General features: G+C 42.4%; 1 protein-coding gene across 1 annotated transcript in view; it reads left to right on the plus strand.

Annotated features, from left to right (window-relative positions):
• The first annotated feature begins 4,921 nt into the window (after positions 1-4,921).
• The window catches only part of bcam (basal cell adhesion molecule (Lutheran blood group)), a 47,577-nt gene continuing 25,848 nt past the window's right edge, over positions 4,922-26,650 (plus strand). Inside the window, exon 1 of the mRNA XM_053327277.1 lies at positions 4,922-5,012. Coding sequence (XP_053183252.1) covers positions 4,949-5,012 — 64 coding nt within the window. The 5' untranslated portion in view covers positions 4,922-4,948. The remainder of the gene's footprint in view (positions 5,013-26,650) is intronic.

Genomic DNA, 26,650 nt, shown 5'->3' on the forward strand with positions numbered 1-26,650 from the left:
CATTTAGCTTTGGCAATGCTGTAATTAAACAGTCATGCTAATAAAGCACTTTGAATTGAATTGAATAGTCAACATGGTAGAAAAGGCAGAGACTGTCAGATGGGGGGGTTATGGCTCTTATTAACAAAAGGGCGGACCAGGGATTGGGCACAACCTGCTCAGCTTCCACAGAAAAGCTTATTTCAGGGCACTGGGAAGGTGTATCTGGCTGGTTGTCAAACCTCAGACTGAGGAGGAACAATAGAGATTCTATCCTGGTCGTGGAAGAGTGGAGGAGGGTTCATAGGAGTTCAACCATTCAGTCTTCATGTGTTTTTTGGACCAGGAGAAGGCTTATGACTGTGTTCCCCTGAGTTCTGTGTGTGTGTGTCTGTATGTGTGTGCGTGCGTGCATGCATGCAATTATGTTTTTCCAAAAAAACAAATATATAGGTGTAGTTGAGGGGTAAACACTGTCTGCACCTTTATATTGCCCATCTGCTATTTCATTGGTTAAATATTTTTCTCTTGGTAATTTAAGATTTTTTCAGCACAGACATCTTTATTCAACATTAGACAGACAGGAAACAGGAGAGAGAGAGGGGGGTGTGACATGCAGCAAAGGATCTCCGGCCAGGATTCGAACAGGGGTCAGCTGCGTACGTGACATGCGCTATAACCACTCAACCACCTGTGCACCAATTCTGAGTCTTATACACAACTACACTGATGAATTGTGTTGTGTTGAAGAAGCCTAATGCAATATTGAGTAATAGATACACGAGTGAGAAAGCTTTTCAGACACTACAACACTTCACTCTGAGACAGGATTTTAAAACCCTCAACGGTTCTCATGGGGACCATCATGTAGAATTACACAATTAACGCTACAAAGTAATCTACCACTTATGTGCACTTAAACATTTGATTAAGCAACAGAGTGGGTTGCCAGATGACTTTGCATTGTGTTGCAGCAAAAGATGACCCTGCATCAGCACCTCTGTCTGCAGTCAGCTGCATTTTATCATGTAGTGTTAATGTTGGTCTGAATGTGACATGATTGGCAAACTGTCACAGTGCCCACAGAACACAGAATAGAAATAATACAATACCTAGATAATAATAATAATTTCATGCTCATAAAAGACTGTAATGGAATGTAGCTGGTCGTGATCTTGTTCATAGAATATGATTATTTGCATACACCATGGTATCATAACAGTAGGTTTTTTATTGTTTACACAGTGCGTATACAATTGAACACATATAATCTTTACACCAAGTATGGGGAACATGATTTGAAAATAACAGCGTTTGAACAACTATCTGCACAAGGTGGATTATGTCAAAGTACATAAAATACAGTGTCTGCAGAAGGATGACTACCCTATAATTTTGTCAAACACAACTCACAAATCGATTGAAGGGTATTACCCCCACCTCATGATGTCCAAGCTTTTGCTTCACGTGTGCTGACTAAACAAGAGAATTCTGATCGGAAATATTTTTAAGTGCGCTCTTGCCACCATTTCTTTCTTCATTCTGTCTTTCTCTTTTTTCTCCACCCCTTACTGCTTCGCTTTCCTACTCTTTCCCCTCTCTTCACATTTTCCCTTCACATCTCCTTTTTCATTATGCTTACTATTCTCCTCCGTGTCCTTCTTTGTCCTCTTCCATCCTCTGCTCTCCTGCAGCTCCATTAAGTAATGAACCAATACAGTAAATCACAGCCACAACTACTGTTAGTATGACTAAAGGCCTTACGTAAGAGTGCTCAATGCTCAGCTAAATCAGCATTAGCCACAACTATGCGGCATGATACAGGTCTTATGTAAGGCAGTGAGAGGGTTACACCAAGCTAAGTCCTTCACCACAGGACAGAGGACTTGTTAGTGGATCTCATGTCACTACAGCATGGAGAGATGATTATGACTGGGTCGATATCAGGGATGAGTGGTTGTATTGATGTTAGATAGTCAGTGGGAAGGCTCTTTCTCCTCCTGCTGTCATAGCAGGGAATAGAGAGATTCAGCCAGTGAGAGGGTGTGAGGGTAAACTAGCTGCCTCAGTGTCATCAAACTGTCAGTAGCCTCTACAAACTCCTGTCGGTGTTCTCTGTATGTATAGAGCAGCTGTGTGTGTGTTTGTACTGCAGGAAGATCAACTATCAGATCACATCCATAGGGGCGACTCCTCTGTATGTGTGCTGCAGTGGAACAGGGTGCAAGTATCCTCTTCTCTTCGAACAGGGCTGAAAAAATATCAACCAGCTGTTTTGGACCAACTATTTTTGGAATGTGTGTCTTTGAATGCAACTGCTCTGCAAGGGATTATTATTACCTGCAGGGTGTGTTTGCCAACCAGCCTCCTGTAGAAAAAAACCCTACAAGGACATGGTTCATATTGTGCACTTAAATGGACGATATGCTACCATTAAGCCACCTTATACAGGACTGACATCTGTTTATGCGTTCCAATTCCTAGCTTATGAGATTTGGCCTAAATTAACTCCACAGGTCACACAATACCCACTCCAAGCACTCAAACTGGTATTATAGCATTGTGAGTAAGCCACTTAGCCCATCATGATACTGTATATCTGAACTGTAAATACTCATATAGTCTGTACCATATCCCTTTAATACCCAAACAGACTCTGAAAAGAATTGCATGTCTAGGAATGAATGGTATGTCTGTCAATGACAGACAGCTTAGCCCACTCCCAGGAAATGGCCTCCAGTTGCTTTGAAAATGAAAACCATTATTTCAGACATATGCAAGTGGGGAGGGTCCATGCTAAAGGTCTATGGGACATGAGCCACTCTATGGAGCAAAGGGACTATAGAAAGCAGATTGCTTTTTTCTAGACAATTCGATTTTTGGATGTGATGAAGACCTGGTGATTAGCAACCATATAGTTTAAAGGTCAAGTCTGTCCTAAAACAAGAGTCAGGTGCCCAGTTGAACATTAATCATTCCTCCTGTTCATACTGGTCATTTAGAGATGTACTTTCAATTTGATGGGGACAAATTCCACAGTCCTCCTTTTTTGCAAAAATGTATTTAAAAGTTAATTTGGAATTAATGAGGCTTCAACCATCCAAACTAGTCAATGTCTTTCAAAATTACATTTTTTAGTGCCAAATTACATCTTTTTGTTATGATCCTTCCATTGCAGCTGAACACTATTCATTCCAATCCAGAGGGATGGAGATGAACTCAGATGGCTGAAGCCTCACATTGTCCTCACATAAACTTTTGAATATATTTTTGCACAAGGGCTGTGGATTTAGTCCTCCATCACTTACACTGTAAGCAGCAGAGGTGGTCCTGGCTAGTTTTGCGCCCTGGGCGGACCGACCATCAACCCCCCCCCCCCCCCCCCCCCCCCCCCAAACACCCCCAACACAAGCGCAATATTGAACTATTTATGTTATTTTATTACATATGTTATTAAATACAAAAGTTAACAAGAGTAGAGAAAGAAATTAAGATAAATTAATGGCATGTAGTATGTTAACACCAATGTAAATTGCACAAATCCTTCACCACACAAAAATAAGGTGAATAAATGAAATATAGTATGTAAAACTTTTTTTTTTTTTTTGCATTTTATTTATTTATTTATTGCATTTTCACATAACCCAATAACTTACATGTAGCTATAACGGGTCTGTATTAATTTTTATAAATGTATTACTATTTATTTGGAAGCAGCAGTTTGTGTTGTATGGCCTGGGATCATAATCATCACATGTCAGTCCATCCCCCGCCCCCCTCCTCCCCTTGCTTTTCCTCTGAGAGTGAGACTCACACACAACCTGCTCACAGCCTCTGCAGTCGCAAGTTGATCCCCCCCTCCCCTTTGCCTTATCTTCTGACACACACAACCTATTTACATGACTCACAGCAGCAAGTTGACGTGATAGTAGGGGCGCCTCATCGCCCAATGCACCAACTTGATGTGGAAATGAGCGGTATTAGTCTAGAAAACTGGCGATTTTTTTTTTTTTTTTTTGAGGATGCGCTCTTTTTTTTTTTTTGAGAGCGTCGTGCGCCCCCAAGTAGATTGCGCCCTGGGCGGTTGCCCACTTTGCCCATAGCAAAAACCGCCACTGGTAAGCAGATTTGTAGGGAATCTTCTAATGGTCAGTATGAACAAGAAGATGATAACAGCAAGTAAAACCTTCATTTGGTCACCTGGCTTTTGTTTTAAGGTTTACTTGATAAAAATGTGAGCCATTTGCTATGGAGAATGATATTAACTTCCCAACTTTTCCTATTTCCAATTTATTTATGATGCATTTTTACGTCATGCTACCAATTTTTCAAATAATATAAGAAAAGCTTCTATGTTTATAACATACTTCTAAAGAAGTAAAAAAAAAAAAAAAAAAAAAAAAAGTAAATTCTTAATTAAAGAAGTGAAAAATTATGTTTTAGCTACTTGGGAACTAATGCTGGTATAGACGTGTTATTTTGACTAGAGGGCATGGTTTTGGAGTTGCTGCTAGTCAGACAACCTCATGATAAAATCACTTTTAACTTCCTTTAAAGAAACTATCCTGCGGGGCCCAGTAGATACGCGATTAGTCAAGCAGGTCTTTTCACTGCAAGTGAAGTGGAGAGAGAGAGAGAGAGAGAGAGAGAGAGAGAGAGAGAGAGAGAGAGAGAGAGAGAGAGAGAGGCGGGGAGGGAGTTGTATTTGGAGGAGGGGAGGGGGGTCACCTTTTGTGCAAATATATCAACCAAGAAGACTGCCACCAGCATCAGATGTCTGCGTGTGTGTGTGTGTGAGGGAGAGAGGCAGTCCTTTAGCAGAGAGAGAGAGAGAGAGAGAGAGAGAGAGAGAGAGAGAGAGCTCTGTAGCATTGAAAGAAGACAGAACATTTGCTTCTGCTAGATTTCCACACTCTACAAGCGAAAAACCCAGTGAATACTTCTCCTTCAAAAAGTTACAAAAGCTGCAATGGACGGGATAACGTTTGGACGCATGTCGCTCCTGTGCACCCTGCTGCTCTGGGCACTGCAAGGTAGGTTTAAGTCCCTTTCATACTTTCCGCTACATTTTTTTTAAATGATACTCCTTTATAGTAACTTTATAATGCTTTGGACACGGACCTATTTAGTTTCTCAAGGCTTCACGCTGTAGATTATACTTTCCTGCAGCTGGCTAGACTCCGACTTTCAGAGGTCCGCTGCTGACCGCACGGACCTGCCTGTGCGTGTCCAGTCATAGTTGGTTCATTAAGTTGTTTTACTTGATCAAACACTTTGGAAGTGTAGGTTATATTTACTATATATTGTGGCATTATGTTGTAACCTGTTACCGGCTGGGTGCTAAAGCCAGAGAGAGCCGACAGCAGGTGGACAACCGGACTTATCTCGAAATCGTCATGCAGCCCACCTATCGAAATTGTCCAATTGTTTGGTCAGTAACTATTAAAAACAAATCTGAAGCAGCTGTTAGGTCAAGCAGCAGTGGTATACGGGATATTTAAACTGTTGAGATATTAATACTGACTCTTTGTAGTTTTCCTCCACTTGAGTGCACTTCTTGGCGCACAGGACTGCGGTGCACTGCGACTTTCCTCTGGACTCTGCTGCCAGAATTCAGGATGGTCTGATAGCAGCAAATCTTAACCATACAGCCAGCTGCCAGTATACAACCAAAACAAACATAATGTTCATGTATAGACAAGTACAATTAATTTAAAAAAAAATACAAGAAGAGCTTTCAAAGGCTTTAAATTACCCAAGTATTTTCTTCCCCATTAGTGAGACATTTTAAGCTTTTATTTGAAGACCATGTTCTGTCTCATTCATGCTGCTGTCTGGCTGCTGTGCTGCAGTTTCTAGCGCTTTGATGTCTCATCTGTGGGATTTACGTATCCATTGCTGGCAGTGCGCCTCACCCTCAGCACCCCTGGGTGTTGCAGGAGAGGCTAAAGCCAAATTTAACTTAACAGTTGCCTCATATGATCTATGTCAAAGAAAAGTTGGTGATTATTGACCAAATCCAAGTGGGTAAAATTAATTGAAGGACTGATAGTTCATTATTGACCTAATTTCCTTTTACTCAGCAGCAGTCCACCATATAGGGATTTACAGTGCTGTCCATTATGGTTGTACTGTGCTTCATGCTTTCTTTTTTATCTTTTTAGGATCATTGTGAAATTGTAGTTTTTTTCATTGTCCTTCTAAATGTGTAATATATTACTTGTTTGATGTGTTGCTGACTTCTGCGGCTTCTTTGAAATTCAGTGCATCTCAAAATCAAATTTGCCAGAGTGCTTTGTGGGCATTTAAAAAAAAAAGAAGTTATTCCTAATATCTTGATGGTGCAGGCAGCCTGTGGTGGTTTGAAGCAGGCTGAGCTGCAGGGCGGGGCTGGGGTACTGGGCGACTCCCCTCTCTCTTGTGTTCTCTATCTCCTCCTTTTCCTCTCATGTTCACTGAGTCATTGTATATTTCTCATCTTTCATGTAGCCCATTATTTTGTTCCAATTTCTTTTCATTTTATAAAAAAACGGAGTTTCCTCGACCTTCGAGTTTACCTGGTTTAGCTTTCCTTCTTCTCTCATTTCATCTCTGCTTCTGCCACCGCTTCATTTCCCAGACTTCCTTTTACGACTGCGCCCTCCTTCCTTACAGGCCTCAGAGACAGTTGTTGCGCTTTGCTGTGTGTCTGTCCTTCATGGAGCCTTTTAACAGGTGCCTACTAAAAAGTGTCCTGTAATTGATGGATGCAGTCTAGATCACACATCCCTCTGTACAGCTGTGCTGCATTGATTTAGAGGTTTGGCCCCAGGTGCTGAACTCACCCTATCCGCCCTATGCCTCTCTGAAGTCAGTCTGAGGGAAGAGAAGTGATCTTTTCACTTTGGTGCTACAAACATTTTCATCAAAGAAAAAACATTTGCCAAATTGCTGTTTCCCTATCTGTTTCTCTATCTGTCTCTCTATCTCTCTCTATCTCTCTCTCTCTCCCTCTCTCTCTCTCTCTGTGTATGTGTCTTACATAGTTTTGTCTAATAATAGCAGCTCTTGTACAGTCTCAGTGGGATTCTGTCACACAGACCCACATTCTCACAAACGCTGGTCACACGCTTGTAACTTCCAACTATGTCAGTAGTGAGCATGAGAGGAGCGCACTGAATAGGATCATGGGACCCATAACGCGCAGATGTGTTTGTGTTTTTGTCTACTGCAAGTACATCTACATATTTGTAAGCACATATGCATCTATTCATGTATATAGTTCTGACACAAGGCAATGTGGTGCATGGCAACCCAGAGCGCCCCAAAGTGCTCAGCATGCCAGTGCCCAGGATCACGCTGACCCTCTGACCCGCTCAACCAGACATATTGGTAAATGACTCCTGTTTGACGCTTCTGACATGCCATTGCCTTTTCCATTGCAGCACAGGCATCAGCAGGCTGAGTAGTTTGTGAAGACACATATCTAAAATCAGACATAAGTTCTAAGATGATAGTGGAAAAGTAACATTTTAGCACCCTGCTTCCATTAAGTAGTTGAAAGGAATATGTCCAACCAATGTGTTCTGGGGCTATTTTATCGAAGCAGTAACTTCACACTAAATGATTCGAACATTTTCCCTCGACTTGGATGTTTGCAAGTCTGGGGGATAAAAAGAACAAAGTGACATTAAAGGAGAGGGACAGAAGGAGAGAGAGATGGTCAGATGAGTTTGAGCTAAACTGTAAAGACTCCAAAGTGGTCAGAAATAGGTGGAAAGAATCGGTGTGACAAGCATCAGCTGAGTTCAAGGTGCTAGCCTCTAACATGCAGCGTCAGCCTCTTTGTCTATCCCCGCCTTAATTCCCACAGTCATTTCCGCGCTTTTAATTTCTGTCCCCCCTACCAGCGCAGCATCAAAAGTTCACTCCCTGCAGCCATGTGTAATTATTATGGTATTAGGCCAGAAAAAGAGCCATTTAGCCATGAGGAGATAAAAGTCAGTGGGACCTCCTCCTGAACTGTCTTGGGGCACTATACCTGGTTTTGTGCTTGCATATACACGTGTGCATACTTTAAATGCATAAATGCATAATTATTAATAATTATAATATCCTGCACAGATATCTTTTATTTACTGGCCAGCAAGTGTTCATGTCTCATACTTTAGCAACATTTACTCACAGATTACACACAAATGCATGCATAAGAGCCTAACTGCAGGATCCTGGTGTTACGCAACAGTGGAAACCTTAGCTCATATAACAGTGATTGACAGATTGATAGTGGCTGCTTTGGGAGAGCAAGTCCATATTTGCCTCCTTGTCATTGAGCTCTTTGGGGGAGATGGTATTGGAATGGTGTGGCTGTAATTATTGAGGTGATTCAATCTCATCTTTGTGGTTGTGAATGTGTGTTGGTGTGTGTCACAACGATGGAGTAGAGCACTAAGATGGAATGAGTGGCATTCCTCTGAACACGTCCGAGCATGCTCTCTGTGTGTTTGTTTGTCATCACTAGTTCGAACTCTATAGAAAATGGGCTTTGTTTCTTGTTAAAAAAAACCTCTCACCACAAGTCACAATCAGTAATCCACATGCAAACAAGTGGCCACAATGTGGCTTCTATCTCACCATTAAGAGGAAGTGTTATAGGTACAATGAGGGAGTTTGTTCATAGCCACGGTGCATTCTTGTGGTTGGAACTGGCTCCCATTGAACATCCACGAGAGGGTTAGGGTTAGGGTTACCAGTTAAACATTAGTCACTTAAAGAAAGGATGCACTCAGGTTGATTTGTACGGGGAAGTCCATTGAGTCATCATTGAGCTCAGAGACCGTTATCCTATCACATACACAGTGTTGTTTTATGTTTTTTGCACACATTAAACTTAATTGCAGCAGTGTGAAGTTGGTTGGAGGGCCTGCATTCAGTATCAGTAGGCATGGGTTAGCATGCAAATGGTAAAACCTGGTTTAAAATCACTTATAAAGTATTATGTGGTTCACAGCGAAGATGGAAAAGTTGATCCCTCTTGCTTTTTCATCCTCATATCCTCACAAGAGCTTCAAAAGCACTGCGGTTAAAGCTGTGATTATTCACACGTCCACGGGTGCTCAGACATTTACAAAAGGTGTGTTTCTCCTGATTATCTTTGTCTATGTTTCCATCTTGCTCACCTCCTGTTTGTCTCTGATGCCCCCTCTCCTTTTCTCTGTCTGTCTGCCTGTCTCTCTGTCTTGGTAACTTCTCTCTCTTTTTCGTCCTTCACAAAGACACTTTAGAGTACATTATTTGGTGTCTAGTCGTATCTGTGCGTGTGTTTGCCTGCTGTGATTTACCTCGTTGTCTTAGGCTGTGTTGACCTCGGGTGCCTTTATGCATGGTTCACAGTTAATGACCCTGCGTAGCATCAGGAAGACTTCCTGCTGTGTTTTGGTGGGAGAGGGCTCTGTTTGCTTTAACGCCCATCCCTAGAGCCATTCCACAGCAGATTTATAGCCACCATTAATGATTTTAAAATAAGAAGGGAATCCTCCCCTACTTGAAGAGAAAGGTGAAAAAGAAACTTTTTTTCATTTGGTTGAAGGCTGTTGCTTTGTGGCTTTGCTGTCTTGTCATTAGTGGGAGTTGAAGGGAGGGAAGGAAGGAAGGAAGCAGAGAGGAAGGCACGGGCGGAGCTAGATCAAGGGATGGGATGAGATTACAGCTGACTATTGTGTTGTCACCATGCAGTCTTGTTGTTTTTTTTTCTTCAGGGGAAGCAGTTGGTGGTGATGGGTAATTCCAAATGCAGCCTTGAAAAGAGGCTCTCTGCATGTGTGTCCTTGTCTCTACATTTGTGTGTGTGTGTGGGATGGTAGTAGTGGTGGTGGTGATGGCTGGGTGATGGGGGGTTGGGTGGTTTGCAATTCAGGGTTGGAGCAAAATTGAAAATTCACAAAGCTCTTTCGGGAGACAAGGTTAAGTGCTGCCAATCCATTTAGCAGGAGAGTGCAGTAGCAAGATGCGGATAGAGAACAAAATCTATTTCTGTGTGTTTGTTGTCAGAATAAACTAAGCACGAGGATTGGCTCGAACTATTTGAACCATGCAATGTACAAATCTGTGTCAGAGTAAAACAGCTAGGAAATGCAACAACCACAGAAAGAGACATCTATAATACTCCTCTTGTGTGTCTCGTCCAGTTGTTGTGATCAATCAAGTAGTGTGGTATGCAAGAGAGGATGAAAAGAACAAAAGCGATAGATAAAGACAGCGATAACAGCAGTGAAGAACAGACAGGCGGTATATGTCAGGATTGAGGAATACCAATTAGGAATGGAGAATCTCATGGAAAAGCCTGGATCTGTGGCCAAGGAGATCATTTTCCTGGCAGCAGAGAAGAAATCCTAACCCCTGCGCCCCTCCAACCCTAAACCCTCCATCTGACTGTTGGCTGGCAGAGCGTCCTCTGGGAGCCCCGCAAGCTGTTGCTTTTCAGACATCAACAGTTGCCTCAGCAGCAGTTGTTGAATGCACCCCTCCAAAAAGCCCACTCACCCCCCTCTTCCTTCACACACACACACACACACACACACACACACACTTGGGTTCCATTACCACCTCATGTCTTTCTACACCACTGGCTTGGCTCAGTGTGGGGGAAGGAGAGAGTAAAACTGTATGTTTGGTGCTGTGAACACACCCCTAATTTAACTTATATATATATCTGATATTTCAGAAAATTATTCTGCAGAATTACAGTATGTAGATCACTTCCCATGCCATTGAACGACACCTCTGACCCAGTAATTCTTGCTTCCAAGGGAGTGGTTTCAGAAATATGACAGTGGAGCCCCAAGGGATTCTTTTCCTCCCTTATCTTGATCGCATAATGATAAGAAAGAGATTAGGGTCACTTCAAGTTCACTGTGCCTCAGAATGTTTTCTGTTTACATATGTGCATATGTGTGTGCATGTGAGCAAATTTACTCAAAGCACTACCACAAAGGTTGGCCAAAACCACCATGATTACTCTATGTCCAATCTCCCCTTTCCATCTGTCAGAGAACATTCCTGCGCCCCCCTGACTTTAATCTAGTTAATGGTTAAGCAGCAGTGGTTAACCTCTCCAGTGAGGCTGGTCAGTGTTTGACAATGAGATCTTATTGCTTTAACTGGGCCGGGGGGACCTGGGAGACAGGAGCGGGAACATTAATCCGTCATGGTGGGAAGGAAGAGGAGGAGCAGAAGGTGGAGGAGGGGAAGGGTGCTACTGGATTTGTTTGTGTATGAGATTCAGAGGTGGTGTTCATATTACAACACCTTCACACACTTTCACCTTACGTTAGTGTTTGGTTCTGTGTACTTGTAGTTCAGTATGACTTCATCTCTGACAAAAGGGGGCTTCCCACGTTACCTGAGAGTGAGATCAGAGTAGCATCACTGAGTAGATCGAGTGTCAGTTTTTCATGGCTTCTGAGTTAAGCAGCTGCCCCAAGGACATAACTTGTCTTTGTTTTATTGAGGTTTCACTTACCAGAGCCCCTCTGAAATGACGACCACAGCACTAAAGTTGCCTTCGCTCTTATCTGCCTGTGTGAACTTGACTTTGAAAAGAGAAGAGTATAGGATAAAGTTACCATGATCTGACTATTAATGTTCTCCTCAAGTCACATCCTGTTCTTTACCTTAGCGTGAGCTTCTTCTCTGCTCGCTACATTTCTCCCTGGAATTCTCTGTCAGTTTCTTTACCACACCCTAGTTTATACCCTGCTTTGTAAACCATGACTTTTATCACTGTGTTTTCCACATCTTTTCCATATACATCTTTCTCACTCATCTGTCATTCCTCAGCTAATCTTGTCATACTCTCCATCAGTCATCTGTCTCTCACTCCTGCTGGGCCCAATGGAAAATATATGCATCCTGCTGACCGTGTGTTGTGTAATCATCACAATAACCCGAACAGAAGGAGCCAATACAAGGGAGGGTGTATCAAATCCCTAGTGAATATTGAGCCGGGAAGGTAATTTTTTGACTGACAGTTCAGCTAATGATAATAATCGAGCCAGAAGGGATTGACTGTAAGAATATTTGTATAGTTGCACCATTTTGGGGCAGCAGCGATGGAAAGCACTCGAGTTACTTTTTCCAGATCACTTAAGGCAAGTGCATTTACTCTTGTTTTCATTGTCAATTTCAAAGCTGAATTACTTCTTGTCTTGTTCATTAGCTGTGTCCATATTCCAGTAATTCAAGGAGACTCAAGTTTCAAAGCTTCATTTTGATTCAGTCTAGCAGGAAATAGTACAAGCTTGTTTCTGTTCCATATGAATATTTAATCCAAAATCAATAGCATTCAATTGGATTATGACTCCATCAGCCTAAATGATTCCCAATTACATGTCTGTGCGATTCACAGAACAACAAATGTGATGGATAGTTATTGTGGGGATAATGTTAGACTTACAGAGTGGCTAACTGATTTAGCCTCTTGTTATTAAAGGCTAAAGTAATTATAACCCCGGTGTTTTGCCCTGAGAGCATCTCGCATTCTGTCCAGGCAGGCATGTTGCAGCAGTCTTATTTCAGTGAGCAGTTATTTGTACTGAATGATTAACAAGGCTGAAGTCTGCTGATCATGCTGAACATTTATGTTGTAGAACTCTGAGCATTGAGAACAATAGATATTTGGCCTTTTCCAGCTGCCTTGTGGAGTGTTGACAGAGGCACAGAGGTCCTGGACAGACAGCTTGGAGGACCCCCTTTGATCCCATTCACCACTCACATCACCCACACACAGACACACACGCACACACACAGACTTCAAGATTTGTCTCTGTGGAAAATGATGAAAGATGCACCGACTCCCTATGTCAATTAGCAGTTCTGGAGTGTGTGCTGCACATTGTGTGTGTGTATGCCTGTCCATTCAAAGCAGTGTGTAAGGGAGGGGTTGGTTAATGGCAGGGGCAGAGGAGGACACATGTTCAATAATAAGGCCTGACAAAGGAGGACAGGCAGTGGGAGGGATGGGGGTATGGGAGGGTGATGGAGCAGCTTTTCATTATCGCTCTTGTCTGCTTATATACAGTGTATAGACAGTATATATCACAATATGGCAAAACACATTTAGTATAATAACATGTATTTTTACTGCAATTAATTGCAGTACATCAAAAAAAATCTTCTAATATAACCCAAAACCTATAATTTATAGATAGATAAAATGGTAGTGTTGGAGGCAGTATCAGTGTGCGCTCAGACAGATGCAGTGCAATTACATAAAAGTCAATGGGAAGACATGATTAGATGCAAATGTGCCAGGGGTAGCACACATAGACGCAAAGACATGCTCGCACGACTTGAAAATATTTCAACTTCCCCCCATCTCAAATCTGTCTCATAAATGTACAGGGAAGTTAGGAAATAGGAGAGGGACCTCAGGGAAATAACAGCTCAGTCAGAAGCTCAGCAGAACACCATCAGTGCGTCTGTTACTTTCTAGTTTACAGCTAATATACAGCTGATATTTTGGCTGTTTGGGGCGAGTAAACACAAAAGGCCCAGCAGTCAAATACACAAGGCAAAAAAATCCAATTTGCTTTTTGTCTCAACACACCTTGAGTGCCAAGTGTATCCCACTCAACATGTCTTCATCTCCAAAACATAAAGTGCCTCACTTCATACATGCTGTGGGCCTGTGACTTGTCACTGTTATGTATTTTCCTTTGAGGTCTTTGTCTCTCACTACCTGAACAAGGCTACATTGTTAAGACATTCCTGTAGGCTGTTGGAATGCAGGTATTAATACTGGGCTGATTACACTCCAGAGAGAGAAAGAAAGAGAGGGAGAGAGAGAAGGAGAGGAAGGGGAGAGGACTGGAGAGGAGAGGAGGTGTAGAGTGAAGGGAGTGGAGGAGGGCAGAACATTGAGGCACGGTCAAAGGGAGAGCCTGACGTAGGGTGGTACTTGTTGATATTTTAACTGTGTGTGTGCATACATACATGTGTTTAAGTATGTGAATGTGTGCATACATCTACATAGTCACAGGTGTGCGAGAAAGTCTGAGAGTGTCTGGGTGTGTTAATATGTGCTCAGACTATGTGCTTGGAATGCACTCCCCATTAACTGAACTAACATGGCTGTGTGTGTGTGTGTGTGTATGTGTGTGTTTGTGTGTGTGTGTGTGTGTGTGACAAAAGGGGAGAGTTAGTACTGTGTGGGGGGGACCGGACTTTGCTGTGTGTGTGGGCATCCGTCACTTGTAGCAGTCAAGGCTGTTGGGAACATGTGAACATTAGTGCAACCTCAACATGAACTGGAATCCGGACTTAACAGAGGTTATAAATAGGTGTGTGTGTGTGTGCAAGCCCACATTGATTGCAGTACCAGCTGGTGATGGGACAGCGATGGACTTGCAGTAGAGCCCACCAGTACACTGAAGGGGCCTCACAGGGATATAACCATCTCTGTTCTTTTTCTTCCCTCTCTTATTCACTTTTCTCTGTTGTCTTTCTTAGTTTCTTAATTACAGTGTCTTTATGTTAGAATGATGTCTCAATGTCAGTGTGCAAAAGTAACTTTTTGATTGCTAAAGGGACTGTTGGATGAAAAAATCCATTGGCCAAGCATATTAAAAAAATAATAACTTTACTTTTTGTGTCACACATACTTACTCCTCGTAAATGTAGCCACTCAGTAGCTATTTAATTAATGGTAGCTAGCAGAAGACTAATGTCCCATATGGTAAACACTGCCACGAAACTGGGAGAGCTGGAGACGGTCTGTGGCTGGCACTCGTATGGTGTGCATGTCCACACTGTATAGGGAAATTAAAGTAAATTCATCCAAGCAATCATGCCAGATATTTTATTATATGTCTCTTTTGGTATCCTCCAGTGTGGCGGATGTACTTCTGAGATTTACTCACCAAAATGGCAAATCTACCCACATTTGGCGCTTTGTGGGTGTTAATTTCAGACCCTGCTCAAAGCTAATATTTTTAAGTCTAAAACAGGCAAGTTAAGCTTTGATTTTCTGTATTTTCAGGTAATGATAACTTAACTGTCTCATTTATGTCATTATTGTTCTCATTTTTTGATTTGATGGTTGTTTCTTTCCCTGTTTGCATCGTGTCATATTGTGCCGCCAAGCTTGTGGCTACTGGCAGCCAGCTGGTGGTGTATGATCCAGGCTGTCAGAGTTAGACCCAGCTCTCCTTGGCAAGGAAGTTGGCAAGGTAAAGCTAGCCAAAAAATCTACCTCCCACACCCTTTTCTGTTGCCCCTCACCCACACAAGCACACACCCTACTTCGCCCCATCTGTTTGTATGCATGCATTTATGTATGTGTCTGTTTGGCGCTGGTTTAGGGGCAGTTGGTGTAAGGGTTGAGAAGAGCATCAAAGCCAGGCCCACCATTGGCATGACAGGGCAAACAAAGTCAAAGCGCAGTATGCAACAGTAACCCCTTGCTAATGCTAACTTCAGCTCAACAATCACTGGCAAATGCTATATGCTAGGAGCAGTTTGAGGAGATGTGGACCTTATGGTAACATTGGTACCAGCCAAACAATGACATACTTGTCTTCCTGTGGCTACCCACCTGTTCTCTCTCTTCCTCACCTCAGCCATATTCAAGTATCAGAACAGGATCTCTTGTTCCTCACTGCACACATTCTCCTTTCCCTACCTTCCTCCTCTGTCTTTTTTTCTTTCTTTGCCATCTCCCATGGGCATGGCTGACATATTTAACAGGACAAAGGAAACGGTAGCAGGGAGTGAGAAACTGGAGAGACAGCTGGACGGTCATGGGCTTGAGATCAAGTTGCATGTGTTCACTTTCAACACCGTCTGCACCTCTTTCTGTCCTCATTTCTTTCTTTCACTGTCTACTCACCCTTCCGTATCTTCACTTTAGAGTGCTTTGCTACTAGTTTTCTTTGGCTGCCATCTTCCAGTTCCTCTAGTTTTCTTGCTTTCTCTTCTCATTACTGTCCTCACTACAGTCATTTGATTTATTTTTGTACCATATGTCTCTCGCTGTCTCTGCTGTTTCTTTTCTCTTGTTTTTCTCTCTCAGTTCCCACTGGACTATGTGGTCAGAGCCCCTGCAGTGGATTATCAGTCAGTTGACTAACAGAGGGCAGCCAAAGCCTCCAGTACAAACATGAGACAATATCCAAATGATTGGATGGTTGGCTCTAGAGCGTGAAAACAAGCCTCCATATCAGTCTGAGCCAGGCTCGGTCCACAGGTCTGCCCATAAACCATATTAGCCAGTAACACTGACACACTGCAGTGCGTCTGTTTGCTTGCTGCAGCTGACTGTGGTGTAGTGCAATCCAAAATGGAATGAATTATCAGATGAATATGAAAGCTGCTGTCAGCTGTGTTCACATAAGCCTGTTTTGGGTTGTTTTGCATGTATGAGGCAAGGTGAGTTTCATCTTAAATAACACCATTCATCGCATTTTATTGTACATTCTGAACCAATGTTATCTTTTAGTGGCTGGTGGGGGCAACCATCTGTGAGACCAGGAAGTTTTGTTTTTGAATTCTCAACAGACAAATAACTATGACAACTTGAACAAACAGTGCAACCTGGGAGCTCAGTCAAGGCAATTCTCCACCACCCCCCTTCCCATAGTGTGTGAAGATAAATGTGTGTGTTTTTATATACATTTTTTCATGATGTAGCTTTTTTGGCAAAGCACATATGTGTCCACCAGAGCTGCAGTGATTGGTTGATGATTAATTGGCATCTATTTTGATAATGATTGTTTTCTTTATTTTCTAAGCCTGAATGGTCTTTGTTCTTTAATTCCAGCTTTTCATTTTTGAGGATTTTCTGCTTTTACTTCGCTGTAAATCATTATGAACTTTGGGTTTTGGACTGTTGGTTGGACAAAATTAAGAAATTATTTTTTTGTGGACCAATCAATAAATAGATAAAATAATTGACAGATCAATAATTATAATAATCCTTAGCTGCATCTCTAGTGGCCACATATGCAAAATATTATGAATGAAGCAACCAGTTGGTGTGATTTATGACAACAGAGGGGGGTGAGCATCTGGGTACTAGTATGCTAAATGTATATAATGCCTCTTTAATCTGGGGAACACATTGTCCTACATCTAGTGGGTCTTTCGAGCCCATCTGCCTTCACTTGTGCACAGCTGAAACCTAAACTGGAGTGTTACCTCCATGCCTCTCCTCCATGTGTCTCCCTGCCTTGTCTGCCACCTCAGTCTGTGGTTCGCAGCTCATTACGGAGATATGGAGCAGGCCCCTCTGCCCCCCCTTACGCCCAATGTACCTTTCTGGATCTCAAGAATGAGGGGTTGAAGTCATGGAAAATTCTGGAGCTCTGCTGGTGATAGACAGCTTCCACCTCCTGTCCATCAACTTGACTTACTTCTCTGCTTCATTCCTCAGCTCACACTCTCACCTCTTCCTGGATATGACAGGCCCACTCCTCTGCGTCCTTTCACATAATCCTTCACTCTGCTTCTTCGTTCCATAAACCTGTATGAACAAGCTTTTGCCTGCCTCTGCAAACCCCTCCAAGACGCCACCATCCCCACCATAAAATGTCAGAATTCACCCCAGGGCCCCTAACCCAACTGCAGAATGGGAATAACTCAAACCACAGCATTACAAAAGCACACTGTTCCCCATTGACATTTGGTGGCGTACAAATTCTTTGAGAAAAGCTCACTGTGGTGACTCACATCCTAACAACTAGAAAAATTCTGGAATAGTAAATTGAATACCTTAATCACACGCTCATCTCTGCCTTTGGTTAAAAAAAAAAGAAGCATGTTTCATGAATAGGCCTGTGATTTTGGACGCAGTGTTATGAATAATAAATGAATGATGCTGATGGGAGGTCCAGCTACTCAGTGCCGGTGCCTTTGAGTTCATCTAATTGAAACAAGTTCAAAAGTGTCATGTCTGCTTTTATCTTCATCTTGTTTCTGTCTCCATCCCCCACTCTTATAATGAAAAACACAGGCTATGAATGTAGTCGTAAGATCACAGATGTTCAGTAATATATGGGATGCATTTGATTTTTTTAAAATTTCATCTTCTCTCTTTTCATTTTTACCCATTTCATTTTCTCCAACCACATTAGTTAAGTTGAAGTTTTAATGCTTTCCTCTTCACAAAAAATGTAGAGAATACTGTTAGACAGGTTTATATTTTCCACCTTTATCATGCTCAAAATGGTCTTAAGCCCACTATCCTCTATCTAACCCCATTCCTCTTTCCTCACCTTCATACCTTTTACCTTTCTCCTCCTTGCCCTTTAACCATTCATCCATGTTCTCTCCTCCTGCTCTCCCTCACTCCCTCCCCCTTCACACGCTCAAATATTTATGTAATTATTACCAGTTACTTAGAAATGGAAGAGGAGGAGTAGATGCTATGTTGGTAGAGGTGCTGATAGTGAACCTTCAACACCCCTACGAGCTTCCAAAAGCCTCCTCCTCACACACACACATATGGATAGATACACACATGCACACACACAAAACCATCCGGCTTGGCTCTGCATGATGTTTTATTTCCTCCATTATCCTGAACAGCCAATACTTGCAACACCTACCTGGACCATCTGCTCCTATAAACACCAACAACATGATTCATCTACTATGAGAGTTTTCTCTCAGGCTTGGTGAAAATTCTCAACTAAGTTCAGTACAAAGTAAATGCATGATTATGTATGCAAAGATTCAGAGGTCAGATCTTACAGTAGCATTGATGTCACTGGTACTCTATTAAGGCACTTTTTCCCAAGATACACTCTATTGATTAAAAGAGGGGAACAAATCACTCTCCATACTGTGACTTTGTGGTATGCAATGATTAAAGTGACACATGGATACTCTGACACGCTCCTTTTTTATGCTTCATTTCTTCCTTTGATCTTGGTATGCTGGCGATTAGCATTGCATCCTCATGCCAGTTTTGCCACATGCACTTTTTTTTCTCCTACTCTTCCTGTCAGTGTCTGTAATGTAATCTCATGCCATCTCATGTCAGGTTCAGTCTTCTTTCATCACTTATTTTCTTTTCTGTGTTAGTCTGACGTCATATTTCTATAGTTTTTCATGATATGGTATCTTTACTGGACACCATCATGGTCTGTGTGTTTGCAAAAGAATGGAGACACAAGCTGAGTTTTCATCCATGAATTGGTACACGTGAGTTTGATGAAAGAGGAGATCTTTGTCCTGATATGTTTGTGTCAAAGAGGTGGCTTGAGTTGTGATGTATTTATGTTGCTTATTTTGTTTTCTATTTAAAATCATTTAAAACAGAAAAGGATGAAAATTCTCAGATTGGAAAAGTTCTAAACTATGTGACAGTTTTGTTTGTCATATTATTTAATCATTACCAAAACTATTGATGAATTTTATGTTGTCCTATCCTTCTACTCACGTTGATGTCTTCTGCTGTACTCTGCTTCTTGCTCCTTCTTCACCACTACTACTCTCTTCCAGCAATACATGTGCTCGAGGCATTATTAGTGGGGTAATTTACGAGATGCAATTTTGGTTCCATTAGAGCCTGTACTAAGCAATTCGGCTGATAGCTCTAACTCCACCAATTTGCGAGCAAGCTGAGGCTGAGGGGGTGTTTAGATTGACATAATTATGCATATGACGCTAGGTCAAAATTACGCCGAACCATCACTTTAATAATACGTTTTGGCCTTGTTAAACATACATGCTCTTTGTTTACAGTGTGCAGTTAAAGAGTTAGTAGTCAGTAACCTATAATGGAAAGGCCACAATATTGATGAATTGTCAGTAGAAAACAGACCTTAGAGAAGTGTAAATTTGTGGCATTTGAATTGGGGAAGTGTGTATCTGTGTATATGTGAATGTGTGGGTGGAATAGGCAGCATGACCTGAAGGGTCACAGGCCCATCTGGTGTGAAATCTCTTGGGAGACCAACAACATTACACATCAGCGTGTGACCTTGGGTATGTGTAGTTTAAAGGCGAAGAAGAGCTGGCGGTATTTCTATCCTGTGTTTTTTCCTGAATAGCAAGAGGTGGGCACTGTGTGAGCAGAGGAAGTTGTAGCATTAAATGGGTCAGTCTGCTTTTGTGGAGGGAGATTTATAGAGAGAGACAGCCAGTGTTTGGTGGTTCAAGGGCTTGGTTGGGGAGTAGAATGTGGCTGAAACATTTTTCAATCATATTACTATGTCTAACCTTTTCCCCTCTCTCCTTCCACGCTCTTCCTCTCGGCCCCCCACCGCTCGTTTTTGTCTCTTTCTCCATCCATGACGACATCCTGCTGTTTTTGTCTGTTTGTTTTTGGCTTCTCTGAAAACCCCACCTGCACCCCCCCCCCCCCCCCCCCCCCCCACCCCACAGTGTCGATATCTTCCATCTCCTGGAGGTGCAGGTCTGTGCAGGTTGAGGCGTGTGTTGTTTTGTCTCTCAGCTTTTACACATTCCAGATTTTATCACTAGTCTCCGGTTAGCTTAGATGATAGCCATCTAGACTTGGCAGTCAATCACTTAGCAGACAATGAATGATGTTGCCCTCTGTGTCAGGTCTGATGACCATTGATGAAAGGCTTGAACCAGGTGTGGCCTTAACATAATAATACATAATACGTATGTCTTGTCGGACATTCCTGCAGTTATCTGACCTGACTATTTTGTCCTCCTGTCACTTATTTTTGTCTGTTTTGCTCAAGAGTCACCAGACAACCAACCGTGGAGTCAGTCAAAATGAGAATGTTGAATATTTAAATCTCAACTTCATTGGCCTAATTATTTCATCTGTTTTCTCCAATTTCATATATAATCACATCATCATCCAAGCTATGAATAATAATTTAATGAAGTATTAATGAATATGAAAAATGTACTGGGAAGCAGATTGGAATTTTATGAGGACTGGAATAATGCACCTTCTGGAAGTCTCTGGTGAGCCTTGATGTGTAAATGAGTAAGACATTTTTGGTGTCTTATTCAAGAAAATGTCCAATTTATGAGAAGTGGCTTCATAAAAAAAAATCTGAGCTTGGAATTGAAATTATTCATGGTTGACATTTCCCTCCTGTTTCATTCTGTCATTTCATTTTCAAGCTCTCTCTTTTTAGTTCTCATTTTAATCGGGTAACTGGTGGACAGTGTTCTCCTTGTCTGTTTATTTCTGCATCTGCGTGTGCCTATGTGCATCTATCCACCTCTAATCCAGCCTTGGGCAGCTTTTGTCCCCTGCAGGCTCAATGTCAGCAGCCTGACTTTGATGTCAAGCCACAATTTATTCGTCTGTCTCTGTGGACTCCCCTGCTGTCCACATAATGTCAGGCAATCAATAATAATGTGACCTACCTATCTACCCCGCCTGCACGCTGCTTTAGTTATTCCCCCCCTGGCCTGCACTGTTCCAATCTCTGACCTGCCCCTGCCCCTGAAAAAACCCTCTTGTGCCCCCATCCTTCCCACTTTTTGCAATAATGCTTGTCTAGCTATGACAATAACCTCTCTGTCTGTTACCGTGGTAACATACCCCCCTACCCCCCCAAAAGCATAACTAAAGCTCTTGTTGAAAAAAGTAGACAGTTATGAAAACAGATGAAGAAACAGAGCGTGGACGATAGAGAGATTCATAAAGAATGAGAGAATTAAAAGATAGGGTTGATCAGCTGGTTGTTCATGAATGTGTTTAATGACCCCCTGAACCCCCCTCCCTTCCCATGACCACTCCCCCCACACACCCCCACTGTATTTCTATAGTGGTAATAGAGAATGGAAGAAGACAGGTGTGCCATTATGGTGCAGATTAACAAAGAATGCTGGAAGGTTAACACAGACGGGAGTTGGCTGGAATTCTTATTTGTGTGCGCCTGCGAGCTCATATTCCCCCTGGTTTACGTTAAAATATGTGCACATATTACGTGATCTGCATGCCACTTATAATTTGTGTGTTTGCTCTGTCCATATGCTGAATGATATTTGAAATATGCTCACTGGGTGTGTAAATATGTGTGTGTGTGCGCATACCACAGCTTTCTTCCATCTCCTTGCCCTACCCATGTATGGGCGAGAGCAGCCCCTCACTATCTTCTCGTCTCCAGCTTATCTACTGGCCTGTCTTGAAGTGTTGGTGCAGAAAATAGAAACTACTTTGTGGGAATATGTTCTCTGGCTTTTTTCTTTCCCCTGTGCGAAATATGCACTTCAAAATTCCACGAGTCACAAAAGATAATGTGGTGTGATGTGAGCAATGATGTATGATACTTTTAACTGTATATCACAAGGCGTTTTATCTTTTTTTTATAATGAGTTATCTGCATGAGAACATTGCTGGCACCAGTCTGGGACAGAAGAATAAAGAAAGACTTGAGGGATCCATTGGCATACAAATGAATGTGCAGCTACTGTATCTACAACTATAAATATATTACAGAAAACTATGCAAGCACATTGGTGTGTATACAGTAGTTCTGAGTGGATTTTCTCCACAGCGTGCATAGTACAGTGTGGTTGTTAGTGAGTCTCTCCAGTACCCAGCCTCTCAGCCAGTCTTACACCAGCCAGTCAGCCAACCATGTGGTCTCCCTCTCCAATCTAATTAAACTCACTGTGGTTCCAAACTCCAACCAGAAAGACTCAACCTCAATGCCAGACTCTGTGTCAGCTGCTGCCAAGACCTGTACGCTCGTGTGTGTGTGTGTGTGTGTGTGTGTGTGTGTGTGTGTGTGTGTAAGAGAGAGAAAAATTGAGAGAGAGAGGGGCTCATAACCATATTTACCTCTCATTTAACTCTGTCAAGACATAGTGTAGAAGAGACTGCCATGGAAAAGGAAAGAAAGGAGCAGTGGGGGGAAAAAACTAATAAAAATGTGCAAGAGCAGACAAAGAGAGATCTACAGTAGAAGGTTTAGTAGCAAAAATTATGCTTACAACATCAACCAAATTGCTAAAATAGTATTGAAAAATCCCTTGACCAAATTTGGATACCTAGCAGGAGCTGTCTCAAACAAATGTAGCTTCTCAACATAAACAGCAATGGTAGAGACAGCAGCAGCTTCATCAGTAACAGGAAGTTGGACCAACACACATGAACTGCAAACAAGTTGAAGATGCATTAAAATATCAAAGATGGCGATATTGCGACGATATTATTATTATTATTATTATAAGGTAACCACTATGAAACAATTGGAAAATCAAGTTTCACTGGTCTTATTCACTGGCTTTCTTGCTACCACCACTCCTTGTCTTCATTCACGCTCTTGCTCGCTTTACCACAAATTAAACTGCTTTGAGGGTGTAAAAATACCAAGGAGCTGAAAATTAATATTGAACAATTTTGATCGATACCCAGCCTTACTACAGTAGGTAATGGTAGACAATCTATTGCATGCGTGGGACTGAGGGAGTATGGTGGATTTAGGAATCAAGAAGAAGAAAGAGAGGAATGCAGGAGAATAATTAACTCTGAATTATTCTATCTCTGAGGGATCCGGCGGATTAATAGGGGCTTTGGTTTGGATTCTGCACCTTTCACTCAGTTTCAGCATGGGAGTCTGGTTCCTGTATGTGAACGTGTGTTTGTGTGTGTGTGTGTGTGCATGTATGTGTGCTCATACGGGTGTCCGCATGTGTCTCGTTGTGCTCCAGAAGGCTCCGTGTGTCTGTGCCAGTGGGCTTGTGACCATATCTGCCAGCCAGCCAGCGATTGTGTGTGTATTGATGTGTGACTTCGTACCCCCCACTTACTGAAGTTCATCCAAGCATTATAAGTTAATCCGCCATAATAGGCAAAAAGACAGAAAATAGATGGGGGTGGGAGGTAGGGGAGAAGGAACATGGGTGGGAGGTGGGGCATCAAAAAGTTGTGAGTGTGTTCCTGTGTGTGTGTGTGTGTGTGTGTAACAGTCTGCTGTGTGTGAGGTATGCAAGGCAGGAGGCTACAGATTCAGGACTAGACAGACCGTTCTAAATCTCCAGCTTATACTCTGTTTTGGGACAGCGAGTGTTGATAGCACAGGAGGGTAGACAGCTCATGTCGCTCAGATGAAATCATGGCTTTGGCCGCCTCACTATCGCAACTATAAATCCCAAATACGATAAGAAAATATTGATTTAAGAGTGAGGCATGTTTTTTCCCCTTTTTTTCACGAATGAATCATTGATGAAGTATTAAGAGGTGAGTAAGATAAGTTGAGACCTTGTGGCTTAGCTGACATATGTAGGTCAGTCAGTGGTGGCAATTCATTAGCATTGGTTAAGGAAAGAGCAAAAAAAAAACACTTTTGTTCTGGGTAGTTTGCCAGGCTGGAAGTCATATATTCCTACCACACAATGAATGAGTTCAACCTTTAGCTGGGATTTCCCGTATCTCTCTACCTCCCACTGAGTGTTGCCACTGTCAACACTGTATAAGACTTGTTTGTCCAAGACAGGAGGGAATAGAAAGGGGGGAAGAAGGAGGAGGGAAGAAGGAGAGGGAGGAGGGTGAGAGGGCAGGTGCAGGGGTAATTTTGTGATGGTTGAGGATTGGAGGTGGGCTTTACCCTGCATGTCTGGAGACAGTGACCCGTACTCTATACACCCAGTCTCTCTGTGATTTGATTACTCCATGTGCTCTCTCTCTTTCTCTCTCTCTCTCTTTCTCTGTCTCTTAAGTGTGCTGTTTTTGTTTAGTTTTGTTTTCCACTGTGGCCTTGCTTGAATTCAACCAAGATTTCCAAGCTTCTGTTAACATGCACTCGAATATGTTTACAGCAACACACACACACACACACACACACACACACACACACACACACACACACACACACACTCCTTTTCAAGCTTTTGTTTCCACACTTGTGCCCTTTTCTTTCTCTTTCTCCCTATCTCTCTGCCAGTTTTTACCCCTTCCTCTCTATCCCTCTATCTGTTCTGCACACACGGGCTTAGCCAGCCTACTGAACACGATGGCCTCTTTTTAAAAAAAAAAAAAATTATTGAGGAATGGATGGATAAGAAAACAGCAAAGGGATAAGGGATGAGGAGAAAGTGAAAGAAAGGAATGAATCAACGCGTACTCCAGTGGCCTGTTATCTCATTACAGCGGTACCGGCTTGTCACGCCCGGCTGACTGGCCCCCTAAGGAGTGCCCTCGCCCCCTTATAAGACCCCCTTTATTCAGCAAGTGCTCTCGTATTTCAGTTCGGGCACAAAGAAGGGCAATTCTCTCTGGTTTCTGAGCTGTCCACACCAGATTTGTGTATCCTGGCTCCACCAAGGCACACATTAGAACATACAACAGGGGCACGGGCACACACACAGAGGCCTTGTTAGTCGCTAGTTATGAAATGATGCTTGCAGATAATGGAGACTAATAGGGAGAGTGAATATCCATTTGTTCGGCCATTTTCTCCCTATTGCAACCCTCTTGTATGGTCCCATGTGGATATTAGAAGAGGGCTTCAAGAGGGAACTGCTGTCAGCTGAAGTGGAAATGGTGTTCCTCTCACTGGCTTTTCTCTCCCTTCTGCCAAAATGAAGGCTCATTAGGAGTGAAGGGAGGGCTGTCTCCAAATGAGATGGGCAGAGTGCTACTCAGCACTACTACAGAGAGCGAGAGAATGAGAGACAAGAGAGAGGAGGAGAAAGACAGTGATAGAGCATATATCAGAGAGACAGACAGGGGGGATGGAGAACGAGGGATTTTGATTAAGTGGAGCAACAAAAGAAGACACATGAAAAATATACACCACCAAGGCTAAAGGCACCATTTTAATTAATGCATCAAATAAAAGCAAAAGTAGAAAAGTCAGAGTACTACCACACTTTGCAGGCTAATCCTAAAAATGCAGATTTCACTTGGAAATAAAGCATCCAGGCTAATAAATTGTGGGCTTTTTGTAAAAATACTCATTCACGCTAAAAAGTCAACAGGAAGACCGCTGAATCTCTTCTTCTGCCTTTTTTTTTCTTCAAAAGTTGTGTTTTCCCTGTTATTAAAAGCTTAGATTTGGTGTGAAAAACTCCAGCTTACTGTGGATGGAAAATCAAATAGAGGAGATGAAATGTGTGCAGATAAAGCAGGTTTCAGGTTTAAACCAGAATTCCTAAATTTACTTTATCTCCACGAGGCACAAGATCAGGAAGCAAAGTACAGTAGCACCTTGGTGTTATTTATCCATTGCCTCTTTGTTCATTCACATTGTTTATCTCAGCGTGTGTGTCTAGTCTGTTCACGCAAGACCTGAACCTTTGCCAGGCCAACAAAACACCTTGGTGCTACAATTCGACGTGCAATGACTGCTGGGAGAAAAAAGGGGTGACAGAGTTGTTTGAGCTGTTGAGATATGAAGGGCTGGCAGTTGTGTTTGTCCGTGTGTTTCACTGTGTAAATACTGTAAATAGGCTACTATAAATGGAACTTGAGACATTCATCTCTAGACTCATCAGTATTAAAATATACATGACTTGGCAGGACGACCTGAGAGAGAGCGAGAGAGAGAGTGCATTTGATAGTAGGGTCCAGGGTAGAAATTTGACACACACAGAAAAACATGTTGGCCTGCTTTCACCTCGCCTTCACCTTACAACTTATCTCAAATCTTATTTCCCCTCTGGAACAAAAGTGTCTGGGTCTTTTTTCTTTTTTTTTAATCTTAATCAAACACACTATAAGCTACTGTGTTCTTGAGGACACACACGTACA

Source organism: Scomber japonicus, chromosome 10 (assembly GCF_027409825.1).
Source record: "Scomber japonicus isolate fScoJap1 chromosome 10, fScoJap1.pri, whole genome shotgun sequence".
Lineage (NCBI taxonomy): Eukaryota > Metazoa > Chordata > Actinopteri > Scombriformes > Scombridae > Scomber > Scomber japonicus.